The 18,651-nt window shown below is 40.6% G+C and overlaps 2 protein-coding genes across 4 annotated transcripts in view; one reads left to right on the top strand and one right to left on the bottom strand.

Annotated features, from left to right (window-relative positions):
* csrnp3 (cysteine-serine-rich nuclear protein 3) overlaps window positions 1-10,693 on the top strand; it is a 25,021-nt gene extending 14,328 nt beyond the window's left edge. For 2 of the 3 annotated variants that reach the window (XM_005723429.1, XM_005723430.1), the window contains 4 exons: window positions 3,950-4,118; window positions 6,655-6,914; window positions 7,120-7,416; window positions 7,606-10,693. In XM_005723429.1, coding sequence (XP_005723486.1) covers window positions 3,950-4,118; window positions 6,655-6,914; window positions 7,120-7,416; window positions 7,606-8,748 — 1,869 coding nt within the window. In that variant the 3' untranslated portion in view covers window positions 8,749-10,693. Of the gene's footprint in view, window positions 1-271; window positions 634-3,949; window positions 4,119-6,654; window positions 6,915-7,119; window positions 7,417-7,605 lie in introns of those variants that run through there. The other variant, XM_005723431.1, reaches the window with a different exon arrangement.
* Window positions 10,694-12,519: 1,826 nt separating this feature from the next.
* galnt3 (UDP-N-acetyl-alpha-D-galactosamine:polypeptide N-acetylgalactosaminyltransferase 3 (GalNAc-T3)) lies at window positions 12,520-18,588 on the bottom strand. Its single transcript, XM_005723428.1, has 11 exons — window positions 18,241-18,588; window positions 17,483-18,022; window positions 16,611-16,783; window positions 15,861-16,010; window positions 15,422-15,656; window positions 15,208-15,325; window positions 14,890-15,090; window positions 13,348-13,479; window positions 13,021-13,122; window positions 12,784-12,936; window positions 12,520-12,679 (listed from the first exon to the last, which is right to left on the bottom strand). The coding sequence occupies exons 2-11, from the start codon at window positions 17,977-17,979 to the stop codon at window positions 12,566-12,568; spliced, it is 1,875 nt and encodes a 624-aa protein (XP_005723485.1). The 5' UTR covers window positions 17,980-18,022; window positions 18,241-18,588; the 3' UTR covers window positions 12,520-12,565.
* Window positions 18,589-18,651: the final 63 nt, after the last annotated feature.

Genomic DNA, 18,651 nt, shown 5'->3' with positions numbered 1-18,651 from the left:
CGACCCTTATAAATTTCTCCCATATTTTTTCATTCTCCTTTTTACTCACCCCCTCATACTTCTCCCACCTCACTCCCTGCTCCCTGCCCCCTCCTCTCTCCAGCTCATGTTGGTAAAAATATCTGCAGACAGCAGGAGCAGAGGCACGCCTGACTCTCTCCCCCTCCCTCCCTCCCTCCCCCCTCCTCTCTCTCTCTCAGACATCCCACCCATGTGATCTCACAGACTGCCTCTGCTCTGCTCCACTCTTCTCCAGTCAGGCTCCTGCCTTTCAGCCGGCTGCAGCTAATGAGCCTTTGTGTGGCCAAAAAAGACAGCAAGAGACAGAGAAAGAGAAGAAGAGAGAGAGAGAGAGGCAGTTAAAATGAGATAGACTGTCATCTTGCAACAATAAAGCATACGGTACCGACAGTGCAGTCAGAACAGGAAAATTACCAGTCTGTCTCACACTCCTGCACCCTTTTTTCTCATGCCCGTGGAGCTCAGGGGTCGTTGCAAGTCAGTGGACTGAAACAAAATGGGACTCTCTTCATTCATCATGTTTCACTTTTTTTGAATAGCCACATTTGTGACTGTGCTGCTGTACTGCTGTGAGAAGAGGTGAACGGAGTCACACTCAGCCAGTGGATACAGGTCAGTTGTTCCTGTGAGGGGGCAGGCCATGCACAGAAGTGAAATGTGGCCACTGTAGGATTGATGTGTCATGACTTGCTCCAGATGCCACAGGCTTATTGGCATCACTTGGGATGAGTGTTTTGAGCTTTGCGTTGTCAAATCGGCTTATTGTTATTGTGGGAACCTTGTGAATGATGATGGGTAAATAATTGTATTCATAATGCAAGTGTGCTACAGTGCTGTGCGCGCAGCTGATTAAGGATAAGAGTTGGGTTCCACAGTTGATGTGTGTGCCGACAGAGGCAAACACAGGGAGGGGCTTTCCAAGCTGGCTTTTTTGCTGCATTATTTTCTCTGGGATTTTCTCTCTTGTACCATAGTGTGTGCTGCCCAGCCATGATTAGTGGTAAGGCAACAGTGAAGACAAAGAAAGAGCTGTTGGAGAGCAGCAACCATCTCTGTTTTTTATTTAGCCACGATGAGAGAGGTTCACCCCATGTTACCCACAGCTCTGTGGTTTATGATGTCATTTGTATGCAGTGTTAAGATTTTAACTTTTCATGCTATCACAGCTGAATACAGATGAACTATTATACACTCGTCTGAAGGAGAAACTGTGTATAAATGCATCAGCAGAATTTGCTTAAATATTAACTTCATTCTCTAATGTCAGAGTTTTATTGTACACAGTATGTTAGACTGGAAACATTGCCATATGGGAAAGCACTAGTTGTGAGAGTACATTAGAATCTCCATGGAAACCACTTTTGGTATCAAAGCCTAGTGCAGCCTTATCTATGGGCTAAGCATACGAATAGGTTTCCAACAATAGTGTCTAATTAGGACCCTCAGTAGAAAATGGACTAAAATTGCACAGGTCATTTCTGGTGGAAATTTCCATTCCTGTTGGCTGACAAATTAAGTGGATTGTGAAATAAACCAGTTTCTTTGCTGTTTTTGATTTGAGACCAGCAGATTCTGTTAATGAAAATGTAAAATATCACAGGGCAGGCTCGTGTAATCTAGTCTGTCTTCAGTTAATCTTATTCTTGTAATAAAAGTGAGTATTTTGATCTTGAGTTTCCTGTCAGCCATTCATTCACTTTTTTTTTTTTTTTTTAAATCTACAAGCTCAGGATACAGGCTCCCATTTCTATTTAAAATAAATAAATAAATATTTCTCTTTGGTGAGAAATCTTTTCAGTGAGGTTACCCTGACTGACTCCTCTCCTCTTCACATTCTCCCAGATGGAGGACGCCTCACATTCCTTAGTTGTAGGTAGAGCTGTTGACTCTGGAGGTTCTCCAAATGCTGGTGTTGCCATGTCACTGCACTGAACAAGCACATCCTCCCGGGAACAATGACCCTCTTGCTGGCAGTGCTAGTCCTCTCTGGGTTGCACCTCTTTCACAGGCAGCATGTCTCTCAGGCAGCATTTGCATCTGTAATGATTTGATAGCAGAGCCCAGATGAAACACTGAGGCTGTCTGTGAATGGAACTCCCCCACAAGCTGCTCTGGCAGATAGACGGAGTGGGACTGGGTGAAGATGCACACTGTCTTTACTGATTCCAGGTTCTCAGAGAGAAAGGCAGCAAGGGAAAAGCTGCCAGTCATAGCAATCCTTGCTGTGCTACTGCAGCACTATTTCACTGGCCTTATTTTGAAATGTGACAAGACGTTCCAACTACTGCTGTTAAAGCAGGGAAAACAAGTAATTTACTATGTTAAAATGTCGTTCCTAATCAATGTCATGTAAATACTGATTACCACTAAACAAGTCCTACAATGTTGCAGGTCATTAATTACACACTAAAGAATAATGGCAGGATATTTATCAAAAAAAAGAAGGAAAAAGGAGCAACTGATAGTTATTGCAGTGTCGTAGAGCCAGTTTCTGTAATCATAATTTGTTTTATTTTATTTGACTGATGAGCTTGTTCTTGTTTATTTGTCTAATTGCATCATCACTCAGGGGAGTTAATGGACCCTCTCAGTTGACATTGAAGTGGTCTGCAGCACTACAACACAGCATGACATGCTAACCACAAACAGCCAGCTGAACCTACACGCAGATAACAAACTGTGCACAACATCGCTGTCCAATATTACTGTAGAGCTCATGTTTAAAATATGTTTACATAGCAGCGCTGTGGCGGCTTTCTCTGGAAGATTTGTTGCAGTGATCATGTCTATTATTCCATTGTTGCTAATATCTTTGCGGTGCTTTATGATGCATGATTACAGAGTGCATTTTTCAACATTGTTTCAGCAGTTACAGCTTTTCACAGTATAGATTTTCACTCCAATTTGCGATGGCTCTAACTGCATTCACCTGAGGCCTTTTCTTTATCCTCTGTAGGAAGCCTTCTTTTTTTTTCCAAATAAGGGCAGAGCATTTTGAAGAGAGGAACAATTTATGCAGGAAATTGGAACATGCAAAATTGAAGTTGTTTTTTATTTTATTTTATTGTTTTCAGGGGTTTTTTGGAGATAGTGACTGGATGTCCCAGGGTCTAGATTTTGATGGTGGACAATCAGATGAGGTGGAAAAGGAGAGGAAGAGTGATGCACGATTGACGTCTTGAAAGGGAGTGTGACAGATTACAATGACTTTATAGACCAAGGACTAAGTTTTGTTTGAAGAAGGTAGCTTAGTGGACCAGAGTACCGATGTTGACATTTTTGAATGAGGTGAATCTGAACGTGTGGGAAAACAGAAGTGATGGAGGAAAACAAGAGCGGCACGATTAGCCCATAGTACAGAGGGGACTGGAAACTAGACATGAAATTGTTCTCATACTTGTACATGAAAATGAACATCTTTGGGTTTGCACTTGTATTAAAATTCCACATCCCATGCAAGTGAAAATTTTAGTGTCTTCTTTTAAGAGAAAGACATCATTTTCGACCAGTGCATATATTTTTAATCACTTCTGTGTTTTATAGCAGCAATTAAATTGCAGACACCTTAGATTTTGCATATTGTACATAACTTCAACCTGCGAAGTAAAAACGCTAGACAAGCTGGTCCATTTTCTCTTTTTTTTTTGAACCTCTCAATCAAAGAGACTGGAATGAACTTCCTGTAAGGAAGACATAGTATATAATTCACAGCTTTTGTCTTTCTTTTTCTGCCCCTTTGTGCCAAGTGATCAATTGCCAGGAGAGTGCCTGGGAGCTGAGACGGTGGCAGTGGAGATTTTGTGCATGTTTGAGTAAAAGTGATGGTGGGAGAGTCTGGCTGGTTGCTAATTGAGCGAGTTGAAGATTATGAGGGCTCCGAACTGGATATTAAATAATGTGTGGCCCCTCTGCTGTCTGTCGGTTTCAGGTGCAGATGCGGCGGGCCATGAGCGGAATACTGAAGAGGAAATTTGAGGAGGTGGAAGCCTCCTCCTCCCCGTGCTCTTCCGTGCGGGAGTCTGATGATGAGGTCTCCTACAGTGAGAGTGGGGATAGCAGCGACAGTGTCAACCCCTCTGCTTCAGGCCCTTTCACCTGTGAGTGCCTGCATCTTTTAAATTTGTGCATTATATTCAGTGACAGTAAGATTAATGTTTTCATTTTGCCTCGTGATAGACAAAGCTAAAGGACTGAAAGGGATTTTTACGCAAAATCTGAGCCAGCCTTATTTTGCAGCCTACAGTTATTGCAGGATGCTGCTCAAAGAAGACAAATGTGCATGTCTGTCGATAGCGGAATGTAATATGAATTTACAGTCATGGCTGTGCATTAGAGAGGAGAGGAGGCAAAGAGTCTGGTGCTGTAATAAAAGGGAAGCATGCACAAGCAGCCTCCCTCATTAGTAACATCATCAGTGTACTGGCCCAGCCAGAGGAAATAGCTGATTTTGTATCAAGCTGCATGAGTGCAACATTACTGGTGCTGCACATGTAAATGCAATATCTATCTAACGTATCTAAAAACAAGATTATTGTTTTAAATAATGATTGCTTATTGCAATCTAGTTTTGTTTGTTTGTTTTTAATGAGAGCAGCCCCGTTGAGAACAGACTCATGCATAGTGGGTTATGCATTATTAATTGTTTGAAATCAGCTGACTGATCAGTTAATTGTTTAGTCTATAAAATGGATAAAACAATTTCTAGATCCCAGTGTAACTCTTTATTAGTCTTTTCTTAAAATATAAAATCAAAATATATGTAAATAACAAACCCCCCAGCACATTTCTAGACAGAAAGATGAAATCATCAAATGCACTTTAAAATATTTACCTCTTTATGATGAATCCATTGAAACATTTGCAGATTATTTTTCTGTAAGTCAAGTAATGAGTTTCCTCAGCTGTAGTTTAGAGTCCAATATTAATAGGATAGGGGTGAGGTACAAGTAGACAAGTGAAATGAAGAAGCCACTAAAGATATGCAAATATAATTTTGAGCTGAGATTTTATAGGTGACTCAGAGGAGCCCCCTTGTTAAAAGATCTCACAGTATGTCTGGGCTCAAAAACGACTTTGAATAAAAGAAATCAGTCTCAGAGAAACCTATCACAAAAGACACGTCTCCTCTCCAGGTTTCAAAGGATACTGAAGTCACTTCTAATAAAGAACACGGTGCACATGTGAATCTTACGGTTAAAGACATGCGATGGAATGTGAATGAAATAGATTAAACAATACTAGGTCATTAATACTTCGGGGGATATTGAAAACATTCAGATGCTGGCTGAAAAATCTCAGTAATTTGATTCTTAAAAAAGAAAAGAGCCACATTTGGGCAGCATGTTTGTGTTCCTGTGTATCTGCACAGTTTGCTTACTTGGTTAATTTGGTGTTACTATTATTGTTGGGTCTTCCAATATACAGCGTTTTGATGTGTGTGTTGTTGGGATTATGGTGCTATATATATAAATAAATAAATAAAAGGTAAGCCAGGTAGCAAGAAAACAATGTGAAATAAGAGTTTTTGATGATGCCTTTTTGCGTGTATGAATGACATACATAGGGACGGGGGCCGTTTCCTCAGTAAGGGAGTTTAGAGACAGAAGTTTTGTAGTGCATCTCTTGAGGTTCTTCTTGGCCTCTGTGTCAACCGCAGCCGCCGGTAACCGGGGCCTCGAAGGTCAGCTAATAGCAACAAGAGAGCTGCGCACTGGGAGGCAGCGCTCTTGTGAAGTAACATGCATGTAGTGATTGAGTAGCTTGGCAGACAGATGAAACACTTAAGTCCTGAGTGGCTTTGCTTTACATCCTTTGCTGTGGTGTCGGGCAGAGAAGAAGAAAAACATCTGTAGTCTGTTTCTTTTAGAGTGTCTACGAAACAGTCAGATCAGAGTCTTGGGGCATTTAAAAGAAGACCTGTTAGGACAAATTTCATATATGAAATCTATTCATCATATGAAATCTGATTACATAGCTCTTAACATCTGTTAATTGTTTATCTATTGTTTTTATAGGTAATGCTACTCTTCGCTTCTTCTGCTCTTCTCAGCAGTCTTGCTCTCTTAGCTCTACACGTGTAATGAAATGCATTGTCTGCTTTTGCATGGGGTGGAGAGCTGTTGGAACCAGATGGTTTCTATTTGTCCTGTCTGTCTGATAGGGGGGTGAATACTGGGAACACTGCTCCTGTGAACCAGCTCTCTCCATCTCTGGGCCAGGCAGGGGATTATTTATGCTCCAGTGTTGCCCTCTTCTCTGCACCTCCCCCTTGTAGAGCACTCCTTAAAAAGACACACTAAAGACTTGCATGCCAAGTGGAAGCACAGAGACATGATGAAAATCTGTGCTAATTCACGACATTATATGTCTATATCCATCTATATCTCTCTATATAATAGAGAGATGTAGACATATAAAAGAGAGAGGCTATTTTACATGGATGTAAAATAGTTCTACTCTAGCAGAAAAAAATGGTAAAAATATATTTGAAAAAATCAGCAGTTATAAGCTCTTGAAGTAGAGCTGTAATCCTTTCCACGTGGCGTTAGTTAATTATCAAAACCATTTTACAACAAAAACAAGAATTGCATGCATGCACTGTACTGTGTTCAGACTTCCTGTTTTCCTTTTCAGCTAACTCAATATTAAAGAGGGAGAAGCGCTTGCGGACGAGAAGGGTGCATTTTGAGAATGTGACAGTGTACTACTTCAGCCGACGGCAGGGCTTCACCAGCGTGCCCAGCCAGGGAGGCAGCACACTGGGCATGTCCAGCAGGCACAGCTGGATCAGGCAGTACTCTGTGGGTGAATTTGCCCTAGAGCAGAAGAGGATCCACAGAGACATGCTCAGAGACCACTTGAAGGAGGAGAAACTCAACTCAATCAAACTCAAGGTGAAAGCATTTGTATTCGTTTCTGAACAAAATCCTACCTGTAAATCTTTTTTTACTGTGGATTTCATGACCTACATTCAGCAGATGTCATTGTTTGTGATGAATTTTTCCTGAATGATTTATCGTTTCAAATAAACCAGATTGTTGATGCTGATGTTTAGCTTATTATTTGTGCTTGAATATTTTTTCCTTTTTGTTTTTAAAGCTGACTAAGAATGGCACAGTGGAGTCTGAAGAGGCCAACACACTCACAGCAGAGGACATATCTGATGATGACATTGATCTGGACAACACAGAAGTAGACGAGTACTTCTTCCTGCAGCCTCTTACCACTAAAAAGCGTCGGGCACTGCTGCGCTCCTCTGGGGTAAAGAAGATTGATGTGGAAGAAAAACATGAACTTCGGGCTATTCGCATGTCCAGAGAGGACTGTGGCTGTGATTGCAGGGTTTTCTGTGACCCTGAGACCTGCGCCTGCAGCATTGCAGGGATCAAATGCCAGGTAAATCCTATGACACACATGCTATAGCCTCATGTTCTATTTTCTGACTTGTAAACAGAAAAAAAAACATGCGGCCCATTTAAAGAGAATGTGCTTACATGAATAATTTATAGACTACATGAAAGAACTTGCTTACGTGTTATTTTAAAACAAAATCTGTACATTTTTTTTTTGCTTTTCTGCTTTCAGGTGGATCGTATGTCATTTCCATGTGGCTGCACAAAAGAAGGTTGCAGCAATTCAACTGGAAGAGTGGAGTTCAATCCCATTCGCGTCCGAACGCATTTCTTGCACACTATAATGAAACTCGAACTGGAGAAGAGTCGTGAGCAGCAGCAGCCGTCCCCAACCAACGGGTACCACGGCGAAGCAAGCGACCTGGGAAGTGGAAACCCTTTTGCTCAATCACAGCACAGGCTGGAGTACTCTCTGTCAGATGCGGTTCCACAGGCGGCCAGCATGCACCTTCAAGCTGCAGACGACATGGAGGAGACACTAGATGATGAAGACGAGGAAGAAGATGAAGAGGACGAGGAGGAGGAAGAGGAAAACGACGAAGATGAGGACGATGAGGAGGACAGTAGCAGTGTTTGCAGCGGGCTGTCTGATTCCAGCACACAAAGCTTGGCTAACAGCGACTCTGAGGACGAGGAGGGGGACGACGATGATGAAGAGAAGTCTGAGAATTTTGAAGACGACATGACGACACCGTCGGTTTCTCATACCGAAGTTGTGCCCTTATCCTCTGTGCTGTGTTACAGTGATGGCTCTGTGGGACATGACAACCACATTAATGGGAACACTTATTTAATGAACTCCTCTCCGGCTGAGTACTATCAGCTGGGGGGCACGAGCGCCATCTCCAACGGCCAAACCAGCCAGCCTAGTGAACCTTATGGGGAAAACTTGGCATTCCAAGATCCAGTTAGTACGACCAACGGGAACGTGGCCCAGAGACCTTTCAGCGTCACTGCTGAGCAGTACACAGACTACTCTAATCATGCTGAAGAACAATACGCAGTCAATCACCATTTTACTCTGAGCGGTGGTGCCCCTACCACCCCGCTGAGCTGTTATACACCTGACCCGAAGAATAAAGTTTTGTCCAAAGCGGCGTTTGAGGACCAGGCAGAAAACGAGAACCAGGCTCCATTTCAAAACTACCTGAACAATAACAATCAGAGTTCCTACAGCAGTCACAGCTCATGTATGACAACTGAGCAGCCACCACAAGAGTCAAGTCTCAACGGACATTCTGACCTGACCTTACTAGCAAACAACACTAAGAACCTGCCTTTACCAGACCACTGCCCTGAGGTCACAGCCATTTAGTGTGCCTCGCCTTTTTAAGTATTCTTTAAGTAGTATTACGTCTTCAAGAGGAACATGATCATGGCCTTTTTGGATTATCTGACCTTAAATTTCAAAGCAATTCACTGCGCCGTAATGCATTTTCAGCTGTAACTATAAAGCCACAAGTTCATTATGTAAAAGGCTTTGAGGTGCTTTTCGCTGTCTCCAGTACATTGTGTGCTTAACTGCAAAATCGAACGCATCAAAAAAAACATCAAAGCATAATTTATGTCACGCTGTGCAATGTATCCTGTAATTTCAGATGTAAAGTTCTAGTTTTAAGCAGATATTGTACTGTAGATGGAACTTTTCTATGTCTGCTATATGTGTCAAATGTGCAAAAAAAAAGGCTTATTGTCAATTTATTTATTGTTTTTGAAGTATGTGTATACTTATTGTAAATGTTTTGATAACAATACGCATGCAGTTTTCGGAATCTCAGTGATGTTTGGGAAAAAATGCCATTGTTTTATATTTAAAAAAAAAAAAAGTGTTGTATACATAATGTACATTTTTCTTCTTGTTTTCGTCACAATTATATGCTTTTCTATGGTTTTGGAAAGCATGAAAAAGCCTGAAAACTTATTTGTATGTTTGGAATATGATATCAATGGAAATGTCAAAATCAATTCACAGCCTTGTTGGGGCTGTGTTGGGGTCCAGTGGCATGCAGTTGGTTTGAAATGACTTCAGTTTTCTCCCCGCTGTTTACTCTTAGAATAACACAATTAGCATGTGTCACTATAAAAGAAGATTTTTAATGTGAAGACTTTTTTTTTTTAAAATACAGGGATATTAATGAAGTCATACTTTGACATATGTCCAAAAACTATGAAATATTTATCAGTAAAATAGAATTAATTTGAACAGTAACTGGTCTAGTGGACAAAATATGTCCTCTAGAAATGTGCCACTAATGCTTATGGGATTTCAACATTATACTGTCTAACAACTTAGATGTTTATTTACGTAAATCCCATAAAGATTTTAATTTTTGTTTTGTACGACTAATGGTTTAAAAAGATTTTCTCTTCTACAGAAAATCCTTAGTAAAATCAGCCGATGGGGCATTTCATCACTTTAACAGTGCTTTATATTTGTATTTTAAGCATTGTTTGGTTAACAATATACAGTTATTAAAACTATAAGGGGTAAACATGTTCAAGGTTGACAATCAAAACTTATTTTCAAATAGTACACAGTAGGGCTCCTGGGGTCCTGTAAGCCATCAAAAATGACAACCAGATACGGAAAGAATATTTACCAGAAATGTATAAATAACCTTTAAAATCACAGACAAGATGGAAATTGAAGTGACTGCTCAACAAGTGGAGGACTGCAATACTTCAGTAAACAGCGCTGCTGTAATGCTGGTGTTACCTTGAGCTCCCTGCTCCTGCATGAATACTGATATTTGTCCCACTTCCAAGCTGCAAATATCCGCAACATCACTATAATCAGAAGACTCGGCGCAAGAGTTTGGGTGGTTTTGTGCGACACTCGAGTAGCTGGGACCTGTCACGCCACGTGCCACGAAGGAAGTATACGGACTGCTTTCAGGCAATCGGTGGCATCGGCAAAGCCAATAGTTCTGATTAACTGTGCCAAAGCATACAGTGTGAGAAGGCTAATATGATGACATCCATGTGGGAATCCTGTGTTTGGTTTTATGTTCCAGTATTTATTACGAATGATATAATGAAATGTGTATTTATTGTGGTTTATTAAAAGTCTGTATTGAGTAAATTGCTTCTCTATCTTAAAAAAAAGTCTTCTGTTTCATGCTGGTTGTGAGTTGTAAAACATCATGTGCCTGATTTATTTAATTCGATTTCGTATTCTGTGAAATGCATATGTTTTGCACAAAATGGTAATTTTTTCGTTTTCATTGTGTTTGGTTTCAAACTGTAGATAGACAACTTCACTTGACATGATTTTGAAATAAATATTAAAATTTCTTTTGTATCTAAATCACTTTTGATATATTTTCATATTCAAGCACACAAAGTGAGGAGGTTACTGAAACAGGCAAAGTTGGATTTCTAGTTGCAAAGCGCCCTCTGCAGGCTAAATGAAAAACTGAAATGTAATAGCTCTAAGCGGGACCCAACTGAATTTATTGAGTTCAAAATATAATCATTAGACCAAGGCACTCTAACACAGAACATTTGTATCCATTCTTCCGCCACTAAAACAAATTTACATTAATCCACAGCCATCTAAACACTAGTGCCTGCACCAGAAATTCATTTGAGAACCCCTGCTGTAAAAATGGACTCCCTTGGGCACAATATTTTCCATTCACAGTTTCCTTAAAAAAAAAAAACCAAGCAAAAAAAAAAAAAAAACACTAAAAAAACAAAAACAAACTAAAAGGACCCCACCAAAGCACAAACTTAAATAATACAGGAAAACTGTGCTGCAGTTAAAAATAATATATCTCAGAAGACAGTATTCATTACTGCATACATGATGCTAAAAAACAAAAGCCTATGCATTAACTGATTGAAATACATGTTTAAGACCCAACTTACTTTCCCTCAAAAAAATATAAAAAAATAAAATATGGAAGACTAAAAAAAAATAAAATAAAAAAAATAATAATAATAACAACAATAATAACAACAATAAAAAAGATACTTTCAGAATCAACTGAAGTGTAAAAAGTTCAGTCCTGCTCTGAAGGCCCTTTTGATTAAAAAAAATAAAATGAACCAAAACACTGTGTTGACAGAAATCTGTTAACCCTAACCTCAATAAACCATCACCCACGCTGACAACACTGACACACATTCCTGTCCAAGGGGAAATAAAAAAACAGAAACAAACAAAAAATTATCCAAGGCACTGGACGGTACTGAATAGGAGATTTTTCAGTCCAAAAAACACATTTTTAAAAAGGCACAATGTACACCATTCTTGTCAGTGTCATGTTTTCACTGCTTGTCCTAAAATGTGTTTTTGACTTGTCATTTTGAATCTTTATGATCTACACAATACACAACTTTTTCTTCATTTTAGATTCATATATTTGTTGACAGATTAAAAGAAAAACCCTTTTCACCCTACATAGAGGGGATCCTTGGCTTAGTTATAGAGTGAGAGACTGTTTTCGGGCATGATTAGGGTCCACTTAAACTATTGGAGAAAAGAGTCACTGCAAAGCAATGTAAAATTGTCATGAGTAATCACCTCTTAGCCCACTAAGACAATATTTTTTAGTAGGTTTCTTCCATTTTAATTACTATTAAAATGATGTGAATCACATTTTGCCTTTGGTGTCCCTTTATCCAGTTCGACTTCTATAGGAGGCTTTGGATGTCTGTTCTGCACTGCATCACAAGATAAATCAGGGACTACCTCTAAGAAGAACAGAGTTCAATGCTGCGGAGACCTGATGAACCAATTGATCTTGTGCCCAAGACCTTAACCCTATAACACGTGTTATTTTTCCTTCCCATTGCTTTCCTATAGATAGTTGTCTCTGGAACTTACTAGTGTTAGCTTTAAATACCCAAAACTGTATGTTTTGGTTGTGAAGACTTGGAGTGGTGAAAACATGTCAAACACAAAAGAGGCACTTGTCAGCAAAGTGCATCTTCATTGTTCATATACTCAGCCCAAACTTTCCTTCAGCTCATCTCTGTATAAAAATAAATAAAAAAATCAGTGTGATAATTTATCTAAAAATAATTAAAAAAGAAAAAAAAATCAGCATGGAAACTGCATATAGTATTTTTTGTCCTAGCTTGTTCCTCACACAGATTAGCTTTTTCTAAAGTGGTATTTTGTGCAGTCAGACGAAGGACCAATGCTGGTATTTGTCAGAAGGGTTGCAAAGAGCCAGAGAAGGATGCTCGTGATGGGCACTCAGACACATGTTCCATCCAGGATTGTAGAATAACTGGTTCTATATGAAAATTTAAAAATGCATATATACACACACATATTACTTTAACAATAATATAATGCAGGGATTGTGAAATTAGTGTACACTAAAAAGACTAAACTCACATCCTTCAGTTCCCATTTTTGCTCTGCTCCCACCACTGTCTTTTTGCCTTTGTACTGGCAGTCCTCCAGCTTCACAGCCCCCTCCGCCCCGTGCAAACACAGCTCCTTCTGAATGTTGTGTCTAATCTCGTGATGTGTGGAGTACTCGAAATACTACGGCATAGAAACAAATAATGTATTTTAAGTAAACCTGCTCAACTTGTCAAAAAGAGATAAAACAGACGTGTTCCCACTGACCTGGTTTCCTCCTAGACCATGACATGGGTACATGATCAGCTGTTTCCCACCCTCATTGTTCTCCCCAGCATCCAGACATGAGTCCTTGCCCACATTTTTCACCTACAGAGAAGAGGAGGGAAGGGGAAAGCAATGAGAGGAAACAAAATGAAAAACTAACATCCAGTGCAAGCTGTTCAAACAACTTTAGCCTCTAGAGTGCTTTCAGTGGTGTTAAATTGGAACTGCTCAGTACCCTCTGGAGATCCTAAGTGGAAACCCACAGTGGCTAGACAGTGTGCTGTGAGGTTTGAAAAGGAGAGCTGGTGGTCTGGTGTGTGATCTTACTGAGCCAAAGCGAAGTGGGTTGAGATCAGGCATGAAGACTTCTGGATAAACGTTCTGCAAATACCAGGAGAAGCTCTTGCACTGCAGCTTTTCACGGAGTTCCACACGTTTGGAGATATCGCCAAAAGCTCCCTGTTATAACAGAGAGGCAAAACTTTTTTTTAAACTGTCAAAGTACACTTCTGGCATATTTGATGCTACCTTGGCTTTGCTGCAATGCAACAATGCCCCCGACTGGCTTCTTATATTGTATTTAGCTTCTATTCCTGCTGTTAGATATCTGACAAAAACATTCCTCAGTATCACAAAGCAGTATATTCAGTGAACATCTGACCTGATGCTAAAACCTAAGCCTTGTGTGAATCTCTGTCTGAAACTTCACACCAGCTAATAGTATAGATACTGCATTTTCACACTACATACTTTTATAAAATTACATTATGGAAAAGACACATTACTTCTTTATACAAAAACATAGTAATATTACTCTGTTTAAAATAAATCAAAATATTGCTGATTGTTATCATACTTGTTTTTCTTAAGTCAGCAGGTATATTTTGGTAGTATAATTACTCATTTGTTAATTAACTACAGACAAGTATTTGATCACTGCACTTTTTAAACTGGGAGTGGCGAGTGGAGAGTAATGACTCATTTCAAAGGATTTGCAGGCACCTAACTCACCTAAATAATGAGGGCTTTACTATAATGACAAGGATGCTTCTCACACTAGTGCTTACTGATAGCAACTACAGTGGATTCTGTGATGCTGTTGACAAAGCCGTGTCTGTCTGAAGCCAGTGGGTGAGGGCTGGCCTGCTCTGTGAGGTGTCGCCCGGAGGGAAATGTTTATATGACCTGTGGGACCACATGTTGGGAAACCCTGAGAGACAGTGTCATTTACCAGAGATGACTCCTTCTAGGCCTCTTTTTCCTCTGTTGTTTTTTACCCCCCAAAACGTGCCCCACATCCCCCATAGTACCCACACACCCACAGCTTTTATGGAATATTTCAATTTACTCTGCAGTGGTTGCCCTGGTAAGAGAGGTATGCTTTTCTCTGCAGAGTATCTGAAGTTATTGATAAGCAGACATAATGCCTCTTCTATGCAAAACATTGGACAAGAGCTTTATGTGTTTTTGGGACAGTAATGAGCGGCCTTAAAACACTTAGATACAAGCAGATGGAAAAATTTCTGCTGTAGACCAATTTGCAAGTTGCTGCCATTTTTTAAAAAACAAACAAACAAGAAAATTCAAAGAATCACATAACAGAGTAAAATAGAATAGGACTTCAAATGCAAAATAAATAAATAAATAAATATCAAATTCTGGAGGAAAATGAGAGCCTTTCGCCAGGAGCAGAAACATCTGGATGAGCATGTTGATGCCATTCATGGAGATCCTAAAGACTGTTCCAGATCATGATTTTAAAATGTATTCAACTCTAAATACCAGTTGTCTGTTTTAAGGTTTGGGTGTCTACTAAACTAAAAGTAAAGTAATTCTAACATCTGGGGGGGGGAAAGAAGCTATACGTACATCTTTTGCGATCTGCGCAGCTTGCTGGTTACGTCGGTAAAAGATCTCTTTGTAGTCATCCATCCAGACTTCAGCCAGTCTCACCTGATTGCGAGCAATCACTTGTGTGCCCTTAGGAAAGGTGTGTGGACTTTTGGTGCGGAAAACATGACCAACAATGGAACAAGGAATTATCTCCAACTGTCCTCCACACTGCCATACCTTCAAATTAATGATTGACAAAACAGACGCACACGCCCATGCAGCAGTTTGAATAACTGAATGGCTCCAAGGGTAAAAGATATTTGCACAAATAATGACAGCTTGGTAATACCTTACCCTAAAGGACATTTCGATATTCTCCCCACCCCAGATTTCCATTTCTTCATCATAGCTTCCGATACGGTAGAAATATTCTTTGGAGATGGAGAAGAGCCCACCAGCAAACGTGGGAGTCCTGTGGATGCATTTTGTTAAATGTTTAGAAGCTTCAAAAGAAGATTGGGTTTCAGATGAAGTCGATATCCAGTATACATGCACAACTTTGACTCACTTGATTGGATACGTTTCATCCTTCCTCCTTCGCTTCTCATGATCTGGTAGGCTCTCCCAACCAAATGAAAGACTCCAATCAAAGTTCCCCCGATTGTGATTCTGGCCATAAGGGGACGGTTTCATGAACTCAAAAGTATTGAGATCAATAGTAGTAATATCAGGACTCACTACTGCAGTGTAGTTTTCCGCTATCCTAGCCAGCAGAGGTTCCAGCCATCCATTAAAGCATTCACCTGTTAATACACCCACATAGGGAAATGCATCACTTACTACTTTCTCTGCAAAAAGCACTAAACTACTTTGTTTAGAACACAAATCCACATGAGAAATGGCTTTATAAAAGGAGTAAGCAGTGTTTACAAATTGTGCGGGTGTGTGTTTAAGGGCGTGCAAACCAGTTTTTAAATGTGTGAGTAGTGTCAGTGGTGGTGACTAACAATGAGCATCCAGAAAGGTGAGTGTGTCACCGGTCGCCACGGAGGCACCCAGGAGCCGAGCAGTTATAAGTCCTTTTCTCTCTCGCTGGCGCATGACTCGTACAATGTTCAGCTGCTTCAAATAATCATCCAGCTTGTCCTTTAACTCATCTGAAAGCGTGGGATATCAATTAGACGTTAGAGTTGGAGATACAGAGATGCTTAATTTGATGAATACAAGATAAAAAGCAACACAAAATACTCCAAAATAAATCAAATAACAATAATTGCTTAACTGCTTACTAGTTAATCTCACAGACCCTAGCCCGAAAAAGAAGACTTAAACAGATTAAGAACAAATTTATGTTCCTTCCATGTTTAACTGGGCTGGCTTTCAAGAAATCTGCTGCACTGCAGGACTCAATCTGCCTGCTCACAGCAAATAGCTGAGCTTAGGTGTCAGCTGAACTTCATTCTTTGAAACCTCTGTCCTTTCCAGGATTACGTTTCCTTCCTACATCTGACCCATTTATAATGGTTAACTCTGACTCATCTCTAAGCTCAACCACTGCTAATTCCTCTTAGGAAAGTATTCACCGCGGGGCCCCTTGCTTCCTGTTGTTAACCCACATCAGGTGCCACAAAAGAAGAAGCAGGGAGCTCCCCTCTGCATGTTTCATGGCACACAGTGAGTTGCCCACCCAACACGCTGCATGAAATTGAACCCAAAAGTGAGCAGGACAGTCATGAAGGAGCCCATTGAGGTTTTACCATCTACGCTGGCGTCATCCACCAGGATGATCTCTTTGAGGAGAATGGCGGGGGAGGTGTGAAGGACACTGTATACCGTCCTTAGCAGAGTGCTCCAGGCCTCATTGTGAAACACAATTATCACACTGGTGGTCGGCAAGGGGGGGCATCGCTTGAAGGTTTGCTCAATGCATCTGTACAAGGAGGGAAAAGAGCACAAAGATCTGACTATCCTGTACAGTTCCTGAGTGGCACAGTATAGTTATTACATCTCCAAGCTCTCCCCTGTGGGGAGTCCATTTCAGCTGTGACACTGCATGTGTGGCAGCCTTTGAAATACCTGCCATATTAGAGTAGGACAAACTTTGTAATTCAGCCTAGGGAGATTGCCAGAACATGGACCGGCTTTATGCGTCTGCCTTGTATCGACTAAACTGACATGAGAAGCCCATGTGGATTTCCATGTGTTTGGATGTACTGCAACAAGCCAAGCAAAACGTTGCTTCTTCCTGAAATTTTAACCACAATAATTGGCCAGGCATGCTGAAACAAAGTCTCTCTCACAGTAATCATCTCTGTGGTTTCTGCCTGACATTTTCCCCAGTTACAAAAAACAGAAATTGAGAAAAATTTGTTGGGGTTAGATGGTCGCTGTTGCATTAAGAAAACTACTTTTAAAATAATTTATATGGGTATTTTTCAGAGTGCAACTATATTTTAGACAGAAAGAGTAGCATCAATACTGAATTCATATCCACAGGATAGTATAAATACTTGATTTTTTTAAAAATAAAGTCAACGTTTGATCTAATATGTCCCTTAATAACACTATCTTTTAAAATTGTTATTTTACATAGGTTCATCAGAAGCCTGGAGAGTCAGTGTACACATACTCTGGTGGTCTTGTGTCTGCACCCAGGTCTCTGCTCAGAGAGATGTGGTCACTTGCATACAAGTTAAAGCAGTGTTTCTCTTCACCCCTCTCCTTCTCCTTTTGCTCATTGGGGCTCAGCGAGTCAGTGTTGAAAGGTTTCCCAGCAGCTCCGGGGGCAAGAGGGTTCTGGGGTGGCCGCTCCAGAGCTGGCCTGAGCTCAGCAGCAGTGTAGTGACCTGGCAGACAAGACGTGCCGTCTGCTTTCTCCTGATGACGTACAGGGGCTCTGATCTGCATCTTTGGCATTGCATCCCTGAAGTTATTGACAGCTCCCATCACCATTCCCAGCATGGCATCCCGCTTCACTGCCATTTCCTTCAGCCACGGGTCCTCCTGTTGGCTTTGGCTTCCGACTTCCCATTGTATGAAGAACACAAATGTGACAAAGACAAGAGCCACTATGAGAAGTTTCAGTGGGTGCAGGCGCCTTCGGAGTACTCTGCGAAGAACTGGCATTCTTTTTGAATGTAGAGCAGGCTGGCTTTGGATTGAGATTCAGCTGTAACAAACAATAATATTCATAATCCGAACACTGATGAGTAAACAGTATTTATGTGGCTTCAGGATTTATGACATAAAGGGTTGAAGAAAAAAAACAACACACAGACACAGACACAGACACACACACACACACACACACAGAGAGAGAGAGAGAGAGAACATAATGAAATGTTCTCTGTGTGTGTGTGCTGCCTGCATACTTTAGGTATATTTTACCTTTTGGTAATAAAAAGGTAGGCGTGAAGCTTCCTGTGCTCCATTGAAAAATCACATATTTAAAACCGGCTGGTGAAATCAGCAAACAACCTCGGGTCTGGATTCCCTCAGCAAAAAAATACAGCGCACCATGAATCGCTGACCAACAAGTTAAGGCTAACAACGTCCTTTAAACTGCTCTCTGAAAATTAAACAAACGCCATCTCGCTTTAGCTGGAAACCATCGCTTTCACGTCAAACAAAACTTTTCTTCCTGGAGAAGCCCAAAAAAAAAAAAAAGTCAAAAGATTTGCTCAAAGATTGCCAGTGAACTTCCGTCTCGTTGGATCCAGGTGTACTCCTCTCAGGTAAAAGGCTATGACGTACATGTGCGCTTGCGCAGAGAAAACTTCTGCGTATCAAAATAGTGCA

This window comes from Pundamilia nyererei, unplaced genomic scaffold (assembly GCF_000239375.1).
Source record: "Pundamilia nyererei isolate P.nyererei 1_Seehausen unplaced genomic scaffold, PunNye1.0 scaffold00009, whole genome shotgun sequence".
Classification (NCBI taxonomy): Eukaryota; Metazoa; Chordata; class Actinopteri; order Cichliformes; family Cichlidae; genus Pundamilia; species Pundamilia nyererei.
This window is presented reverse-complemented; position numbering and strand designations above follow the sequence as displayed.